The 20,974-nt window shown below is 43.0% G+C and overlaps 1 protein-coding gene across 4 annotated transcripts in view; it reads left to right on the top strand.

Moving 5' to 3' along the window:
- Positions 1–20,974, top strand: part of LOC147017774 (uncharacterized) — a 236,648-nt gene that overhangs the window by 23,290 nt on the left and 192,384 nt on the right. For all 4 annotated transcript variants that reach the window (XM_085847678.1, XM_085847677.1, XM_085847680.1 and 1 more), the window contains 3 exons: positions 212–402; positions 2,528–2,700; positions 12,512–12,646. In XM_085847678.1, coding sequence (XP_085703804.1) covers positions 212–402; positions 2,528–2,700; positions 12,512–12,646 — 499 coding nt within the window. The remainder of the gene's footprint in view (positions 1–211; positions 403–2,527; positions 2,701–12,511; positions 12,647–20,974) is intronic.

Raw genomic sequence — 20,974 nt, forward strand, 5'->3', positions numbered from 1 at the left:
AATGACTGAAAGCAGTGACGTGTGTACAAGTCCATCATCATTCCAGAGCCTGTAGGTAAGGACAAAAAAACAAACGTTTGTGTTAGCAAGTACAATCCATGATAAATTTATTTTAAGGTGAATATTTGTGATTGATAACCTGGTTTGTTGTTAAAGCTGATTTGTTTAAGTCTCGTTTTTATTTGCTCTTTTTCTCTTAAATACGTGGCAGTTGGAGGGGTACAATCAACCAGCGGTGCTACAAGTGTTCGTGGGCTCGGATAGCGGGAGGGTGAGGCCGCATGGATTCTACCAGGCATGTCGTGTGACAGGTCGTAACACCACGCCTTGCACCGAGCTCGACATCGAGGGCACGACGGTCATCGAGGTGCCTTTGGATCCAGCGAATGATATGGCTCTCGCGTGAGTGCTTTTCCATGATCTTTATCACCTCTGCCACCGAAGGTGGACGGAGGTTATATTTCCACCCCTGTCTGTTTGTTTGTCTTGGTTGTCAGATTGGGTTTGTAATGGGGACAAATTGATTCGATTTTGGTGAAGATGTGAAGCTGGCCAGATACGAGAATTTTTTGTCATTCTTCACCTTTGAGAGATAGGGCCAAAAAGTATATATATATATATATATATATATATATATATATATATATATATATATATATATATATATATATATATATATATATATATATATATATATATATATATATATATATATATACACACACATACACAGAGGGCTGTCCACTTTCTGAAATACATGTATGCTGAATAAGAACTATGTGTACGAAAACCTTGAAGGCCGGGGGTATAGAGGCTGCTGAGTGTCTCCCATGCGCTGGAGCTGTTGAATGCTCTCTCTCGTGCATTCTCAGCCATTTTAGGTTATAAAATGCATGTTTAAATTCTTTTGATATGTATGGGTGTAAATTTGGAAATGTTAAGGTCTCTGGACATTCAATTTAAATAATTTCCCTCAATACTATACAAGTATGATGATCTATTTTTCAGAAAAGGGATCGCAAATTGATGATTGAACAGTACGAGAAACATCTGCTCCCTACGGGACTGATTATAAATTGAAGGCTGATACAGTAACCAGCATACCTTTGGGTTCAGTAGCTGTTGTTACCACCAAGAGTTCATTTTCACTTGCGGTCACAGTTGCGGAATATTTTTTTCTCGGGGGGGGGGGGGGAGCTTTCGCTAAACTAATTTGTCGAGCACGCTTCATTTTATTTGTCAATGTAAGATGAGTCAAGTGCAATAGTAACATGGGCACTCACTCAAACCCTAACAGCCCGCTTTGTACTCAAACTAAACGATGAAAACAGCTAAAAAAATTAAAATAATAAAACATGTAAAATTAATTTAATTGATGTACGTTCTCCATCCTCTAATAACAAGGGTTTGTTGAAAATTTGAAGACAAAAGCTCAAATGGTTAAAAAAAGAAACACGGAAAAGTTTATGAATTAAATAAATAAACCCGCCATCTCGCGCAGCGCTTAGGCCGAATACGACCTTTTTATAGTTGCTGTGACTGACCTAATTATTAATTAGTGTTCTCCATATTCTCATAATAAGCTGAACATTTGATGTCAAAAACTCAAATATTAAAAATCTTATTCCCTGGACACACGCACACACACACACACATGCACACACGATTGCAACACCCTGGGTGTGTTCCGTTGAGGTGCTTGCTTGAGTGCTTTGAATCATGCAAGCCGCTTGGCAATCTGTAAGCCAGCTGCTTGCTAACGGAACATATCCTTTTTCTCTCGCTGCATGGCAAATGGGATAATTAGTATGCAACCTGACATTGCAATAATCGGGGGAAGTGATACAACATGCCACTTTGTAGTAGTTCATTGAATTGCGGTTACAAAACGGTAAAATGGGAGGTGGGGGCGGGGTGGTTTGGTTAATATGTATACAAAAATAGCTGGCAGTCCTGCTTTAAACAGGTGCACGTATACCGCCGGCCGCATGCCTTTATGGAGAGCCTAGTATATAGCACAGTATTTCCAAAAGTTGTGGATGAGTCGGTGAGATGACAAGAACAAGGCGATTCAATTTTGTTTAAGGTTCGGATGCCGGTCCAGCCCATCAGTGGGAGACAAAACGTAACCTGTTCAGCCTGGTGGAGGTATGCGCTTTACCGAGTGCCATTCTCGTTTTTAATGATGGTTTTGGTCCCCTTGTGAAAAGGCACTCATCTTTGCATCAATTATTGGTTTTAAGCATGGTAAGTGTTTGACGAAGCTCCATAATATTTAGAGATTCTAAACCTCATACGATTAATTTTCAACATGGTGTTCCACCTTCTACATGTCGACCCCTGCACCTGTTTTATTTTGATCATTATATTGTATATCGCAAGCATTGTAATGAATATGATTATGCAAACTCCAATGATCCGATGTGATTTTTATTTTCTCCAAGGTTGTATGTAGCTCTCCAACACAAGATGATAAAGGTCTTGATAAACTGAAAGCCATGCAAGCTTGCAATGCATTTTCTCTCAGTGTGGATTGTGTGGGAATTTTGAAACTCCGCAATGCCGATGTGGAAGCGCGTGTTGGGCCCATCCGTGCAAAGAAGAAGAGTACACGTGTGCGCCTGGTGTTCCGTGTAACTCTTCCACAACCCAACGGCTCGCTGCTGACTCTTCAAGCACCCTCAACACCCATTCTTTGCAGTAAGAAAGCAGTGAGACTGCTGCACACATGATTGATTATACTACTGTATGTATAATTGGACTGCTTTATCCATGGTTAATCACACTACCGCATGAGTAGGGGGATAATTAGAGTTGTGCGACATTCCCCACTCCCGAGTTTACCGATGATGAATGTGGAAAAAAGGAAAAATTTAATTTGACCATCCTTCCAAAGCTATTTTGATGAACCATTGAATATGAAGATTATTGAGTATATATTGATTTGCTGGATTAACTTGATTATGGGGTTTATGTCGCTGTGAAACCAAAGAAGAATGAGAAGGAGAAACATATTATGCATGCTTTAAGTGAGCTTGGTTCAGTTATATCTTCACAACATATGAGCTTTCTTCCAAATGACCCATCACAATTTGTTGACGGACCATTATTGCTGTTAGGAAGTAAGAAGGCTGGAAACTATTATGCCAAAGCTCACGAGTCCAATCAAAAGGTGTGTGTGTGTGTGTGTGTGTGTGTGTGTGTGTGTGTGTGTGTGTGTGTGTGTGTGTGTGTGTGTGTGTGTGTGTGTGTGTGTGTGTGTGTGTGTGTGTGTGTGTGTGTGTGTGTGTGTGTGTGTGTGTGTGTGTGTGTGTGTGTGTGTGTGTGTGTGTGTGAGAAAGCATCGGTCATAAAGAAACCATTTTGGATGTAGTTGTGTTTAATAACCTGTATTCAATCGACGCGATTGACTTGAGTGCTCAAAATGAAATGATAAAATGTACCAGAGTGGATACTTCTCTATATATTGACATAGGAGAATACCCCTGGAAGGGGTATTCCCCCCATCTTTGAATACTCATGGAAGGCTGGTCAGCTGCACTAGTTTCAGCAAAACAGTTCATGTTCTATTGTGCTTTCATCTGCAATCAGGCATTCCTGCTAGTTCAGTGACCAAAAGCATCAGTTGTCACAAGTGAGGGAACTTTATTACCTCTGCCACTGAAGATGAAGGAGGTGATGTTTTCACCCCTTTATGTCTGTCTGTCTGTCTGTCTGCTTGGCTGTGTACAGGATGTCTCAAAAGGTTGTGGACTGATCCGGATGAAGTTTTGTGGACAGGTTTGGTGTGTGACAAGGACGAACTGATTAGATTTTGGTGAGGATCCGGATCTGGATCCAGATCAGACAACAAGAATTTCAAAAGTGATTCTTCACCATTGAGAGATGAGGCCAAAAACGATACATAAAACTATCTCAAAAAGGTGTGGACAGATTCGGATGAAACTTGATGGACACGTTGGGTTTGTGACGAGGAAGAATTGATTCGATTTTGCTGAAGATCTCAATCTGGATCTGATAATTTCTAAGTGATTTTTCACCATTGAGAGATCGGGCCAAAAGCGATATACAGCACAATATCTCAAAAAGTTATCGACAGATTCGTATGAAACTTAGTGGAGTGGTTGGGTGTGGGGAAAGGACAAATTAATTCGATTTTGGTGAATATCCGAATCCCGATCTGGATACGAGAATTATTTAATCTTTAAAGTGATTCTTCATCATCGAGAGATGGGGCCAAAAACAATATAGTACTGTATAGCATGATATTTCAAAAATGTATTGGGCTCAATATGTTCTCGTGGATCAGGCATTGCGTAGCGGAGGGATGCGCTCTCCCGAGTGCTGTTCTGTTATTATATTAAACTCGTAGGGGAACCCGGCATTGGTCCCTCTTCCCACCCCACCCCTTCCCCTGCCTCCTCCCACCCCACTCCTTGGACGAATTCATCGATTATGGCTGAAATAATGACTCTATAGATGTTTATCCTCATTGCCATGTCATGAATCTCAGGTATGTTCACTTACCAAGTTTCTTGTACAGCGCTTGCCAAGTGGCTTAAGCACTCAAGCAAGCACTCCATGAGAAACTGTTGATAAGGAGCGGCTTGCTATCAAGCGCTAGCTACGTGCTTGGTAGCAACACACCACTGGACATCTCAACAGCATAAAGTACATGCAAAACACCAACAAAAGGACATAAAAAAATTGAACACTTCAAATATTAATCATGAGTATTTTCGTCGTGATGAAAACGTACCTTGTTCAGACCCACACATCCACCTACAGAAACACTCAGCTTCATATATTAGATTCAGTGACGGTGAGATAGATACCATGGACGAAATTGCCATGTTTGCATGATATTTCCTACTCTTGTTAATCTAATCTTATTCTTCTCCCTCTCATAGTAATCAGATAAAAACTTTCTATTCCCTATCCTCTATTACGTCATTCCTTCCATGAGTTTCAGTATGTTATAAAAAAGGCTCCAATTATTGGTGCATTCCTGCAATTGCAGACATCGCTACGCGATGACGTCATGTGTAGGGACGTCTTTTTTTATCCGTCGCACGGAAGCAGACACGGGATATTTATACTTGTAACAGTCATTGTCGATTCTGGGAAGCAAACATTGAGTTGTTAGTGACACGTCACTGTCTCTCAGACAGGAAGATGATATTGCATCATATCTCAAAAACTTGTGGACGGATTCGGATGAAACTTGATGGACATGGGTGTATGACAAGGACTAATTGATTCAATTTTGGTGAAGATCCGAATCCGGATCCAGATTCGAGAATTTTTCAAGTGATTTTTCACCACTGAGAGATCGGGCCAAAAATGACATACAGCACAATATCTTGAAAGGTTATGGAATATGTATGGATTTCGCAGAAACTTTGTGGACAGGTTGCGTGTGTGATAAGGTCGAATCAATTCAGTTTTGGTGAAGATCCGGATCTGGATCCGGCCACTTGAATTTTTAAGTGATTCTTCACCATTGAGAGATGGGCCAAAAACTATGTATGATATGATATCTCAAAAAGTTGTGGAGTAGTTATGACAAAACTAGGTGGATGAGTTGGTTCAGTGACAAGAAGAAGCAGATTAGATTTTGGTTAAGGTCCGGATTCGGATCCAATCTATCAGTGGGATACAAAATGTAAACTCTTCAGCCTGGCAGAGGCTCTACCGAATGTCGTTCCGTTTCGCCAAGTGTCACTCGATGAGTGATTTTTTTTTTTTAACGTGGCAAAAATTTTTTATTTCGCCAAGTATGTTGCTCTGTAGCGTTTGTCTGTCGAGCAGACAAAGCTTTGAAACAACTAGAAGGGCACTTGGTAGAACGCATACCTCCGCCACATAATGCCTGATCCACGAGAATATTTCAGGCCCAATCCATTTTTGAAATATGCTATATATCGTTTTTGGCCACATCTCTCAATGGTGAAAAATGACTTAAAAATCAAGTTCTTCTCGGATCCGGATTAGGATCTTCACCAAAATTGAATCGATTAGTCCTTGTGACATACCCAATTTGTTCACCAAGTTTCATCCGAATCCATACATAACCTTTTGAGCGATTTGTGCTATATATTGTTGCGGTTGTGGGGGAACTACGAGGGAGGAGCTGTCTCGACTTCCTCTCCAGACTCACTGGGAATCCCAGGCCGTCGCACACGAATAACTTCATGTCGCGGCGGGTTGCGAATCGACCGCGAACGCCAATAACTTGACCACGTGAATTAGGGTCCTCTGTCGAACAATCATTTACCTCAGGACATGTGACCTCCTAATCGGGGAATCGCGCCCTCAGTACATACTTGCGTTATTTAGATTACCTACCGGATCAGGTGCAGCCGAGCGGAGCTGCCAAGTATGTACCGGCTATATAACAGATTATTGGGGGATAACATCCCGACTAAGCGAGGGTACGGGCCATGCTGGACCAATGGACTAAAACGTCCAATTAATTAAATAGAACACACATTCTCTGCAGAGTTTTATAAATATACTCAACGACCCGTGAACCCGTTGGATTCCCGTTGTGACAGCGATTGAGTAAAAAAAAAAATCATTTCCAAGAAAAAAAGATAGCTCCAGCAAACTATACTGCTGAGGTTGTTTGCATTGATCAAATTCTCCCGAAGAGTACTTGACTGAATCGGGAATAGATTTTTTAAACAATTTCTTTCGTTTTCTGATTTGTACGAAACTTGAGACTGCACACCGCAGGAGAATTGTGAGTAAGGTGGGCCGAAAATTTTGTGCTATCATGTCCTGTTTTGGCTGTATTTTGGGAACATACATATACATACATACAAGATGAGAGTTTTAGTAATACAGTGTAACCTCGATTAACCGCCCCCCTTTTAACTGCCACCCTCGCCTTCCGCCTGGAAATCAGGGTTTCCCAATTTCCATAATGCATTTTTCAATTACGATCCGCCAACGTTTTCCCAGTACGTAAGTACTTATAACAATGAAAAACACCCTCGTTTATCCGCCAGCGCTAACCGCCAGCGATCGCCTGTACTTCGCCACATCACGAATATTGTGCAATCATCTAAAAATATCCTTAGTCATCATTGGTGAATGGTCAGCGGGAGCATGTGCTGGTCCCATCTGCTTCGCGCCGTGCATTGAGACTGCTCAGTTCAAAGATTTCGTTCAGCATGTCTGGACGACGATGACGTTGAAGTGCCACGATCTTCATCCATTGAGGCCAAAGCCGCAATCGATCTCATGTTCAGGTACCTTGAGGTCCACTCGTCATCCACCGATTCGGGTTTGAAGGCGGCGCGCCGGTTGCAGTTTGAGATTGACAGAGTTTCTGTGGCAACCGCTAAGCAAACTTCCATCACATACTTCTTCAAATCATTATCATCAGCCTAGGCTCATGTTGACAAGTTCTCAATAGCCTTCTGTGTGCATAGCTCGTGGTGGTCATGTCCTGTTTCACAGTATGGACAGTTCTATTATATTTTTGGTAGGCCTTTCCATTTCACCAGTACTGTAATTTGACTAATGTGTTCCGTGGTAATCAAAACACTTGTACAGATTGTAATTTACGATCTTCAGTTCCTTATCATGGCACAAGCAAATGATATGCACAATAACTATGAGCCCATGACTTTGAGCTCTGTTTTTATCCCCTGCCGCGTGGCGGAAGGGGGATATTGTTGTCACCCAGGTCGTCCGGCTGTCCGTCCGTCTGTCCGGGCGTCAACATTTATAGCTGTGAGTGTGATAACTCATAAAGTGTTCACCATATCGATTTGAAATTTGGGTCACACATGTACCACTTGAAAAGGAAGAACCCTATTGATTTCGGGTGTGGCCGGATCCAAGATGGCCGACTGGGGCAGCCATCTTGAAAAAATGTTTTTTGTAATAAATGGAAAACCGCTTATCTGATTTCAATTATTTTTGGTTACTACGTTCCTCACCCCTGGGGAACTTTTTTGAGATGATGACCAAATGGTGTCTTGTTTCCAATTCACCTCCCTCATTATCTGGAATATGTATGACCTTTTTCATTCAATGGCGGGGGATTCCCCATTTCTGATGGTATATTTAAACATGTCTGCAGAAACAAATACAGCACGTACATGTGAATAGGCCTGTGTCTGGCGTACATGTAGTTTACATATTATATATTTTTGTTATCCATTTCTTATCCTTTGATCCAAGCAGGATGGAATAGAAGGTAAAATATACTTGAAATACTGTTGAAACGTGCCCCCAATAGATCAATTCTGGCGCACCCGGATGCCTGTGTAGTGGCACGGACAGACCGTGACATTGATATCGGACATCTGAATCCCTTTTAGCAACCCCCCGTTCAACCGCCACCCTCGCATAACCGCCATATACGACCGTGTCCCAGCGTTGGTGGTTAAACGAGGTTTCACTATATATAGATAAATGGATCTTCAATGGAACGTGTAATTAATTATGGAGAAAACCTGACCTCTCCACAAAGTTCTACAGAATTTCATTGAGCTCTGTAGAATTTCTCTTGGATACTTTTTGGAAGCGATGTGTGGTTGGGAAGAATTCAAAGCCAAGTTATGGTAAAATGGCAACCTTGTCTGCCTATTCGTCCTCCAATTCATATTCAAATATAACATTCAATTTAAATAAGCTGTTCCTCAATCATTCTTCTGAAGTTCTTCGGATACGACAAAAATCTGGTTGGGAGGAATCGAAAGTGGGTTGTATTTTATTTATTTACTTTCACAAAACGTTGTAAAGACTGTTTCCGAGAGATTGTCAGTGACAAAATCCACCAGCATACTGAATGTCCATTTATTGACGAGTAATGATGAGATTCCTCGCGAGATAACTTCATACTCTGTGATTGTGACGATGTGATATTAAATATTGTTGTGGTTGACCAAATTCGCAAACCACCATTCAGGTCCCTTAGGTGAGATATCTCGGTAAGTATATGTGTAGTTAGGCCCAAACCCGTTGTCTAGAGGGAATAAATGTCATTCATGAGGGCTGCGACTCTTCAGGATAGCCGTTTTTCTTTTACTATCTTTATTTTGGACCAACCGCCATTATTACCACCACCAACCACGTCTCAACAGCCATCATAACAACAACCACCAACCACAACGCCGCTTCACCACAACCGCCACGACCTTTACCGTCACAACTCGCCACCATCGCATCACCGTCATCTCGCGCCACTCGTGGGCACCGATGCTGGACTCGTGTAGAGCGCGCACCGAGCAGCGTGTTCAAAAGCATCGCGGACTTTCCGCAGAAAAACGGATCAAAAACGACTCACGCCCACTTTTGTTCCGTCCAATCGGTGAGCGAGGGGCGATTTGGCCCCGCCTCCAGGGCGTTGGAGGGCGGTCGCTGTATGCAAATTCATGGATCAAAAAGCATTCACGCCCACTTTTCCTCGGGCCAATGGGGAGCCAGCAAGAGAGGTGAAAGGTCGGAGGCAGAGGGTCAAAGATGAAGGAGCGAGGCCACGGGGGATATAAGGGGCCGCGTTCGTCAGTCGAAGCAGTTCAGTTCGCAGGAGGAAGAGTTGAGTTGGAAGCGGAGGAAGAGTTGAGTTGAAGTGGCAGTTCGCAGTTGGGAGTTCGCGGAGTCGGAGTGAAGAGGACGGAGCTGTGGAGAGGCGGCGGCGGCGAAGGCGGACGAGGGGGTTGCTCGCGTCGGATTCGAGGAACTGCGGAGGGAAAGGCCGGCGGCGCGACCGAGGTCGTGGTGGAGACGCTCGTCGCGGGACCCAAGATTTTTGTGAAATCCTCCTTTCCCCGAGCATCAGCAACCCCCTCCTGTTCCCCCCCGCACTGAGATAGTGCGACAAAAGGGGGCCCCCTTCCCACCCCCTACCAGACACCATCCGCGAGGCCCGCGGAGTTGAGGCACCACCGCCGCTCCGCGTCTCATCATCAGACGGGTAGGCCCGACACGGTCTCGGCCCCAGGCCCGCCTACCCCCCTCATCCTGGAGGGTGGTTCTCTTTTCTTTTGCTTTGGGAATATGTGTTGTCGGCGCCGTCTGTGAAGTAAAATTGTATAAGTGTTGCCGTGTGCTCGCGGAGTCGGATAGATCTGCATTGTCGCATTTGCTTTTTGTCTTCTTCTTTTCCATGTGCTTTTGGTGGAATTGTATATGTGTGCTTTCCGTTCATCGCGAAATAAATGTGCTTATTATTGAACTGTTTTCCCGCTTCGCTTCGTCATTTCTTTCATTGAATCCTCATCTTGCTTCACGTAAAGAGTTGGTCGTGGGTTAAGACGCCCGATAATTAATCGAACCGTCGAGGCCGACGAATAACACCGCTCGGTTATCCCGATAGTACGGAACGGGTCGCTTAAGTGGCCCGTGTCCGAAGTCGACCTGCGGCGAGGTGCGATCGCCCGGTCTACCCTCCGTGTGGGTACTTAGGTAGGTCGAATTTGGCGAGCAACCCTATCCCACGCGGGGGCCGATTGGCACGATCGCGGTGAGACCGAAAGGTCCACCCGTGACTGGTTCCCGGCGTTAGTCCGAGAGGGTCACGACTGGATTGTCCGTCCGGTGGGCGACGTGCCGCGATTCGAGTTCCGTGGCCGTTCGCACGCCGGCGGGCGCGAATCCGCGACAATATGAAATGATCCATTAAGAATGTCCTTTCTCTTTTATGAGCGGGAGGGGTAGGAGGGTGTAGAAACATTTTATCATGATGGGTTTGGGGGTGATAAAATAAATAAATTGATGATGATTAAAACTTGATCTTAAAATAAAATTTATATTAATCCTGAAATGAAATGTACTCAAATATGATATGATGTTTTACGTATGTATCCATTTGGAATTAACATAATTATATTTCTCCTCTGTATGGAAAGATCACTGAAAATTATATGTTTAAACAGGTTGAACTTTGCCAGTAAGTTGAATATAAAGAAGAATTGCCTGTCATGTAGAACTATCTTGAGAATTTTGTATGAAAGACACAAACAAGTTGGAATGTGGACTTAAGAAAATGTCCAGGTGTATGCACTAAGCTTGAGTCGCTTCAAGATAATATATCTTCCCAGTTTTGGGAGAAGCAGACTGAGTTTTAACCTACATGGGATGGAAACTTGTTTTAATGGCCATTAGAGTTGGCGTTTGACGTCATTCTAGCATTCTGTGCGATTAATATGTCTGGGTTTGAATATGTGTTCCAACCATTTAAGCAGGAGCTCTCAAAGAAGACTGAAGATAAGGTTCACCTGGAAATTGTCAAGACTGGGCGAACTGACGTCAGTGTCAGAAAATTATATAAACTGTGTCTGACTGGAAACTATAATAGACGAAGATTCTCCACTTGTTTTTGAGTTTTTCTGGAATGTCTTGTCTGTTCAGAAGCTCCTATTCGCGCATAATAATAATGTCTTGGATGTGAATAAATATTCTAACATTGTACTGATGTGTATCTGTATCTACAAGGGGATAGAGAGTTGTGGTTTGGATGGAGGGAATGAGAGCAAATATGCGACAGGGTTGGGATGGGGAGGTTGAGAATTTGGGGGGTGGGGGGGAGGGTTGAGAAGTTGTGGCAGGGTTGGGGGGGTTGAAAACTTGAAGTGGGGAGGGGATTGAAGCCTTCAGGTGGAGGTGTGGGGTAGGTTGATTATTTGTGGTTTGGGAGGGTGTGGTTGATGTCTTGGGGTTTGTGAGTGGGGGGGGGGGGGTGGTAATTGAGGACTTGAGGTCCCATTTTACATGACATAGATGATCTGCGGGTACCTGCTTGTATTACAATATCATGCTTGTATTACAATATCATGCTTGTATTACAAAGGAGGGGGAGCAGTCTGTAGTTAGTTGGAGACCTTTAGTAACAAATATATTTGTGTCGTTGTTAGGATGTTTTTCCACTATATTAAGGATACATTAAGTGGGCTATCCATGGGATATTAACTCCCAGCATGTATGGTGCCTGTCTATTTGCACTTGCAGTTCTGTTAGGGGCCGGACACGTGACAATATTCTAATTTTGTTTGGCATTATACGTTAAGGTTGTTGACAAACGTATTTTAAATGTTGATATCAAACGTCAGAACCCCCCCCCCCCGCCCTCCCGATAGGTTTTTTTAACAACTGGTCAATATCTCACAATTGACTTCTGTTGTATCATACCTTTCGAAGCAACCCCCTAAAAATTGATCGGTATCATATGAAGAAGTGTTTGTGCATGAATGCAACCGCAATTAACAATTACAATAAAACAAAGACGGACTTAGGATGTACCACCACTAAAAACTTATAGCGGAGGGTCGAGGAAGGACTTGGCTGTGATTAACACACAAGGAGTCCTCATACACAAACAAATGGGCACACACACTAAGGTGTATTTATTAGCCATGACTTTACGTCGGCTGTTATTTTATGCGGTTTACTGAGAGGCAACAGATAAATGCTTGGTATTGTGAATTGACTGCGTATGCTGATAGATGATGTATGACGTGACATGATATGACATGATATATGGCAATGTGTGCAGCTCAGCCAGCTGGAACACCCGAGATCCTAAAGAAAAGTTTGCTGAGCTGCTCAGCACATGGAGGGGAGGAACTCTTTCTTATTGGAAAGAATTTTTTACGAGGTCTTAAGGTTATCTTTCAAGAAAGCAACCCTGGTGAGTTGTATTGCTTTACCATACAATTCCAGTGCACATATTATTGATGAACTTGTGTTGTTACCACCAGAAAAATAATACACCTAACAATTTAACATTTAGGAAATGCTTTCTGTACATATTGTTGTCTTTTAAAAATGCAACTAGTCTTTGAAGGAATGATACAAACAGCACATGCACTCTTCTTCATATGTATGTAAATATATATATATATATATATATTTATTGTCGTGTCCAGGGGGTGAAAACCCTACCTGGATGGATGGCAAAGCTTCTTCCTTGAAGGCTGCAACCGTGACTCGGGGATTAATGCGCGCGCGTTTACGGGGCGTAATGGCGGAGAGGCGAACCACCCCGGAGGAGCATGGGGAGGAGCACAGCACAGGATGCTGCACCAGGACAGCACAATGCTGCAATATCTTAAAAGGAATACATTTAATGAAAAATAAAATATATATTCAAAAGGAAATTATAGTGATATGAAATATATAAATCCTACAGTCGAGGCCTCGCTCACAGACTCAAATATGGAAAACAGGGAAACAAAATAAAAATGAAAAACCCTCCTTTTAACTACTCTTGAACTTAGCTTGGCCCACAGCTGATCCTTGTGGAACTGGAATTGAGGAGCTTCGCTCGTGGCGGGACGAACGCAAACCAGGCAATCCGCGAGTGGCATTCCACATAAAGGCTCAAGGCCCCAGTGTAATGGCTTTGGGTGCCTCGATCGTCCTCATCGACGCGATCAGAAGCAAAAGGCCGGCGTCTTACTTCGCCACGAGAGCCAAACCGCCTCAACACGGATTCAATGGCCGTGTCGTCCTCTTCGGTGTGCGCTCAACCTCCACTCTTGCCTGTCCAAAACAATACACCTTGTGCTTCTGCTCTGATCACAGCTCTCCCAGAATGCCAAGCCAACTCCTTCCTCCTAAAATGCACAACCTCTCCTGTGTGCTCCCTTTCTTTCACCTCTCAAAATGTGCCACGATAATCCCCTCAAAATGCGCAAGCTGCCTTTCATCACTCCACTTCTCTCTATCCTGTTTTATCCTCTGCCTCTGGGGTGTGGCCTGCTCCCACGAAACCCGGGAAGGTGGGCTTCTGCCTGCTTGGCTAGCTTCTGACATCATGTCCTTCAATTGTCCTTCGGGGCGTGACGTCGCTTGTCAACCTTCGAAGGCTCTCGGACTCTCTGGAAAATCCTCTATTTCTCTTTGCCGACGACTCCACCCTCTGCCGTACCATCTGTCATCCCTCAGACCGGCAAGCAGCAGCTTCTTCGCTCACTGCAGATCTGGATAAAATCACAAACTGGTCCAACACGTGGAACATGTCTTTCAATCCAGACAAATCTCACACTCTCACTATGTCTCTTCGAAAGGACCGTTTACAAAACCCCCCCATCCACTTTCTCAACAATCCTCTGGAAGAAGTCTTTTCTTTCAAGCTTCTAGGTCTCACTATCTGTCATGACCTTTCCTGGGAAAGTCACATTTCCAACCTCGCCTCAAAAGCCAGTCGCCGACTGGGAATCCTCCGTCGTGCTAAGTCCTTCCTCGGCCCTCTTGAGCTCCTGACCACTTACAAAGCTTTTGTCCGTAGCCTGATGGAGTACTGCTCTCCCCTCTGGGCTGGTGCTCCTGCCTCCCACCTTTCTCGGCTTCACGCTGTCGAAACCAGGGCATTTAAGATCATCGGCATCTCCCGCAATGAAGCTGAGTCTTTGGGCCTCTCACTCAATCACCGCAGGTTGGTCCGTGGTCTTTCTGTCTTCTACCGACTCCTCTCCAGCCTTGCCCCCCCTGCTCTCTCTGCTATTTGTCCCCACCACATTTCCACAGGGCGCTCAAGGTCCGCCAACAACCCCCTTCTGGTAAAACTACCAAAATCACGAATCACTGCTCATCTTCACTCTTTCATTCCTCTTTTTTCCCGCCTTTGGAATAAACTTCCTCACTCTATTCTTTCCCATTCTTCCCTTCAGGCTTTCAAAACAGCTGTTCACCACCACCTCTTATCTTCCCCCATCCAAATCCTCGATCTTTTCTACCCCCGATAATCCACCCAAGCCCACTTCCTTCATTTCTCCTGCTTTCCTTCCTGAAAGTCCCTGAAATGTCCATCTTCTCTTCGCCATGTTCCCCGTCCCATCCCCATCCCTCTCCCTTCCACAGTTCACCTAATGTGTCTGTTCCCCACTGTTTTGTCCCTTCCACTCCCGCCCCTCTTGTCTCATGCCTCCTTGCTGTGAGTTGTGTGTTAGCTCTCATACGAGCCTTGACCAAGGTATACAAAAAAAAAGGGGGGGGCTTTCTGCCCGTTTGTTGTGGTTTCAGGGGCGCGTTCCCCACCTTTGTTGCCGATCTTGAAATATAGAAACGTAGGGAAAAATCAGAGGGCAATCACGTACTGGGAAACTTATTCTTTCTCCCGAAGCTAATTAACACCACACTACCCCTCGTGCGGTGACACGTAACACTTCAGCTCACAGATTCCCTATTTACTACGTTGAGATGCTTTCTACTCGTCCACAGACCAAGCAACTGTACACTGCTATTCCCCATTAGATTTTTCCATCTACCCCCATAATTATAACACAGCCCCCTCCCTGGAACCGTAGCTCCTGCAAGGTCCAATCCAAAGTACTTCAACACTTGATTTCCATATGACAATTGAATGACAATTTACCACGTGATACTATTTACTAGAAATATCTGAATATTTACACAACTCCCCATAATTATCTCCCCATTCCCTCCCCTCCCCAACCTAAAAAAAAAAAAGGAAAAGGAAAAAAACCCCCAATAACAAGTCAGAGAAAAATGTTTAAATTAAACAATAATGAAAAAACATGTTTGTATGGAATTCCGAAACAAACAAACAAGGGAGGAAGGATGACATCACAATACGACGACACAATCCTTTTACGGATTGCCATTTCAGCAGGACAGAGACAATGCGTTGGTGTGTGGGAGACTACGCTTTTACTCACAGATCGTGCAGCACTTGCTGTTATGGGACTTGATCTGTACCTTGCTACCTGATCAAGGGAGGGGGTTCGATTCTTATTTCACCAGCTTAGCATGGTCACAAATAAATGATTTGACAGCATGTCGTCCTGACGAGCCCATAATAAGGGTGAAATCTGATCGGCAACTCTGCTTTCATTTATTTGTGACCCTAAATTTCAATCCACCCGAGTGCCACGTGGATGCCATCCTAGTTTGGAGGTGATTTGCTGGCATAATTTAGGCGCACACCGTCAGCGTTGTCACATTTAGGGTAAGAGTTGCTCCTTTAAAAATTTTTTTATCGCTTTTAACATCAACATTACCTCCTCTCTCTCTCTCTATTGAGTGCAGCCTGTGGTTGCTGGTTGCATCATTGGTTGGGACGCGACAATGCAGCTGATGCAGTGTCCGCCTTACCAGTACACTGGTGCTCATTTTCCTGACCTCGGAAGGATGACAGGCTGAGTCAACCTCCTGGTGTATTTTAATTCAGCGGCTAACAGGGCTTGAACTCAGGACCCTTGGATCCCAAGCCGCCACCCTAACCACTAAGCCAACACCAGGCTCATTACCTCCTAACAGTTGATTAGCAGGGCATAGCCAATGCGTTTGTGTGGGAGACTGTTTTTGTTAACAGTTAGTGCCATATTTGCTGTTGTAGGACTTGACCTGTGCCTTTCTGCTTCATGAAGTCAGGGGTTAGATATTTTATGTAGGCCTATATTGTTGTGAGAATGATCCTTCAGGGTTAATAAAACGGTTTCGTATGACGATAGATATTTCGTTGCATTTGATGAGACAAGCATGATGTACGATCTGTACATTTTATATATATATATATATATATATATGTATATGTATATGTATATGTATATATATATATATATATATATATATATATATATATATATATATATATATATATATATATATGTTGCATATGTACAGTGAAATGTTTGTTTTGCCAACCATACTCTTGTCTTTCCCTCTTCTAACTTCTAACTTCTGGCTATGTGTTTTAATGTTATTTTCCTCTGTTTAAATATCCTTAAAAAGTGCATACAAGAGCTTAAAAGCCAGCAATTAGCTTCACCACCTAGGAGATGATTGTCAGGTGAAACAGTGTTGAGGAAGTCAGCAATTAGCCTCACCACGAGAGCTCACTCAGCACGGCACCGGGCCAGATCGGCGGTTATCTCACTGTGCTAGTCAGTTGGCGGCAGAGCTAACAGGCTAACAGTCGGCCAAGCTGCTCATGGAGAGGTACCGTTGCGTCGGACTCTGCTCCAGGACTCCTGCACAGCTTCCCTCCGGGTTTGAAATCGACCCATCGGCCTTGCTATTTGTGTTCCTTGTACGGTATTCTTGTCGAGCGCATGAATGGGGGCCCTAAGATAAGAAACATTAAGAAACATTAAGAAATTTGCGACACTTTGGTTGTTTGAGGGTGTTGAGAGTTAAACGGGTTTATTTATTCATTAGGTTATATTTGTTTCGTGCATACTTATCACCACAGGCACGTGAAGGGAAAAGCAGGATCAAGCAATTGATTCATGTGTGTCTGTCTTCTCACTTTATGTTCGAGAAACAACTTATTTCGATTGAATGTTATATTTTGAACACAAATCGGAACCGGAATCGGAAGACAAGTTTGGCGTTTTCCGTGCTGAAAGTTTTACTTTGGCTCTGAATTTGTCCTGACAGCCTATATGAATTGAGGGGAGTGAGATAATATTCTTACTCTGCCTGCCTGCCTGGCAGTCAAACAAAATTGAAAATGATTCCAAACAGGAAACTTACTGTTTTTATGGACGTTATAAAGGACATAAAACAATAGGCATGCGGAACTCATGGTAACGTTTAGATCGAGTGTTGAAATAGACCCTGGGTAAAACAGCAGTAAAACACAGAATTAATTTATTTATATGCCTTAAAACCTCATTAAACCTTTATTTAAAGTGAATCAACATTGGGGGACGCATGAAATATGTACCGATTTTTTATTTATTTATTTTATTTTATTTATTTATATATTTATTTTTGGATTTGGCCTCTGGCTCATGCTGCAGTTGGTGGGGACTTGCAGTTACCGTGGTCAGAACGGGGGGGGAATCGAACTCAAAATTTGATTCTGGGGGGCGGGGTCTAACTCAAAATTTGATGGGGGGGGTGAGTCTAACTCAAAATTTGATACATCTTAGCTATCCTTTGAGCTTAGAAGCTGAAATTTGGGGACAAAACTGAACATGTGCTTTGGCAAAAACTGTATTTTTTTATTTATCAATTAATTGATTCCTTAATTATTATCGATTTATTAATGATATTTCTTTTATTTCTCATCTGGGCAATATCTCATGCATCCTTTGAGCTGGGAAGCTGATATTTGGACATTGTGAACAAGTGATTTGGCTATAAAGTGTATTTTTCGTTTATTAATGAATCAATTTTTTTTAAATATACAATGTTAAGGCTCATGTAACAGCTAACACACAGAACATATAACAAGGGGAGCAGGAGACAAGAGGGATGGGAGAGGGAAGCACAAAACAATGGGTAATAGACACATGAGGAGATCTCTGAAAGGGAGAGGGATGGGGCGGGGTTCAAAGGTTAAACAAGATGGACACTACAGGGACTTTCAGGAAGGAAAGCAGGGAATATGATTGAAGGAGGTGGGTTTGGAGTGGATTAACGGGGGTAAAAAAAGATCATGGTTTTGGACGGGGAAGATAAGAGATCGTGGTGAACAACTGTTTTGAAGGGAGAGAAGAGTGCGATTGAAGAGAGTGTGGGAGTTTGTTCCAAAGGCAGGGAAAAAGAGGAATGAAAGAGTGAAGGTGAGCAGTGATTCTTGATTTTGGTAGTTTAACCAGTAGGGGGTTGCTGGAAGACCTTGAGCGCCCTGCGGAAATATGGGTCGGACATAGCAGAGCGGGGGGGGGGGGGTGGGGGAGCGAGGGAGGAGAGGAGACGATACAAGACAAAAAGACCACTGACCTCTCTGCGGTGAGAGAGTAACTGACCCAACTACTCAGCCTCAACACGGGAGACACCAGTGATCTTAAATCCATTGGTTTCCACAGCGTGGAGGTGAGAAAGGTGAGAGGGGGAAAGCAGTACTCCATCAGGCTGTGGATGAAAGCTTTGTACGTGGTCAGGAGCTCAGATGTGCTAAGGAAAGATGCTGCATGATGGAGGATGCGCAATTGGCGACTGGCCTTGGAGGCCAGTTTGGAGATGTTAATTAATCGATTAATTATTTACCTTCTTGCTTGTCTGGGCGATATCTCAGTCATCCTTTGAGCTAGGAAGCTGAAAACTGGGGACAAAAGTGAACATGTGCTTTGGCAAAAATGTTGTTTTTTAATTTTTTTATTCATCAATTATTGATGACTTGATTATTATCGATTTATTAATTACTTATTTATTTTATTTCCTGTCCTGGCAAAATCTCAGGCATATTTTGAGCTGGGAAGATGATACTTGGACATGACAGTGACCAAGTGATTTGGCTATAAAGGCTATTTTTGATTTATTGATGAATCTATTAATGGATTAATAATTAATATTTCGATTAATTACTTGATTTTCAAAATGTTACAGATTCAGATGAAACAGTGGTGGTTTAGTTATGCCATTCGGCAATTGATTGAGAATTTAATTATTATTTATTTATTTAATTTATACAATTAATCAATCCATTATTGTACATCGCTCCCTCCCAACTCTGACTCCATATGCTGCAAGGCAGCATCGCTGGGCACCAAAGGTACCCCAGTGATGTTGCGCAATGGAGGATTGTTATTTATTTGGCATGGGGGCGGTGTGCTTTGAATGCACCAATACTTTTTTACTTTAGTGCTTCAAGAGTTGGGTTTGGGGTTGAAGTAGTGCTGGATGTATGAATGTTTTAAATTGTTTTCCAAAGTTGTCTGTCTGTCCTTCTGTCACACCATTTCCTCCGAAATGGTTGGGCAGAAATTCACCATACTTAGTCGTTATGATCACCACATTACACAGTGGTGCAATAATTGTCATATTTGGCTCTTCCCCTGGGGTGGAGCCACAAGGCAAATATTTAACAAGGACAAATGTGTCCAAGAGCAGCGTCCTAAAGGTTTTGTCGGCTAAAAAAAAAATAAAAAAATTTCCGATATTTTGTCACGTGCCTTGATTAAGTCAATAGCGAGACCCGTCACAATGTATTTACGATATATAGTGTATTTACAAAATAAAGTGTATTTACGAAATTACAATACGATAAATGGAATAATCTTTAAATAGTAACGTGAACTTTTCGAAACTTTAAAGCAAATGTCCGAATATATTTAAAAGTTCATGATAGACGCTCTCTAAAGGCACCGTCAATGCGAGGATGTGTACATGTGCTTCATATTTAAGGAGATCCGGATCTTGTATATACAAGAGCCGAGTCCAAGAGGTTAAGGTTTTGTCTTCACAAGAAGAAGAAGAACGCCGAGCTCTCTATGAACAGCGTTCACTACGCGAGACGCTGCTAAAAATGCATTTGCAGGCATATTTTTGAACATTCTAAGATGAAACTTTGTACATGTGATCAACATTGGGGGACACATTAAATATATAATGGTCTTTTTTGGATTTAACCCCCTGGTTCATGCCCCGAAGGAGTTCTGGTCACGGGGGTCAAAACAGGGAAAAACATTTAATGAAAAATCTGATATTGGGTTAATTAACATTAATTAACATTACTGGTGGAACTTTTTGCCATCTTTGACCTTTGTGTTCAAGTGGGACGTGTGGAGATTTGTGATGGCGTGCCAGTTCACTCTCATTGCTTTTGTTGTATTAGCTGGGTGGTATTGTTATTAAGATTGGAGATTTGTTATTATTGTTCAGTGAGGGGTGGTGGGGACGGGGTATGTTTTTACGAAGTGTAGCTCGTGTGGATCCTTCTTTGTTTGTTTGTTCGCTTGTTCGCTCGCTTCCAGCCCAATCCGCTCAGCCGATTGTTCTGAAACGTTTGGAGATTGTAGGTACCTTCCCTGTGACAGCCTATTGATGGTCAACATAGGCCAAAAGGTCAACCTTGGCCAAAACATCAGCATCGGCTAAAATAGCAGCATTGGCCAAAACGTCAACATCGGCCAAATTTCTGAAATCGTCAATTTTCATCTGCTTGACTTGAAATTCGAACAGGATTTTTGTTTCATCTCACTGAATTCAACCTAACCACTAATTATTTTTGAGGTCAACTTAGGCCAAAGGTCAACAACTTAGGTGGGGTTTCTAAAATCCTCAATTTTTATCCGATTGACTTGAAATTTTGAGAGGATTT

This window comes from Eptatretus burgeri, chromosome 11 (genome assembly GCF_056783735.1).
Source record: "Eptatretus burgeri isolate ZD-2024b chromosome 11, Ebu_testis_v1, whole genome shotgun sequence".
Taxonomy (NCBI): Eukaryota; Metazoa; Chordata; class Myxini; order Myxiniformes; family Myxinidae; genus Eptatretus; species Eptatretus burgeri.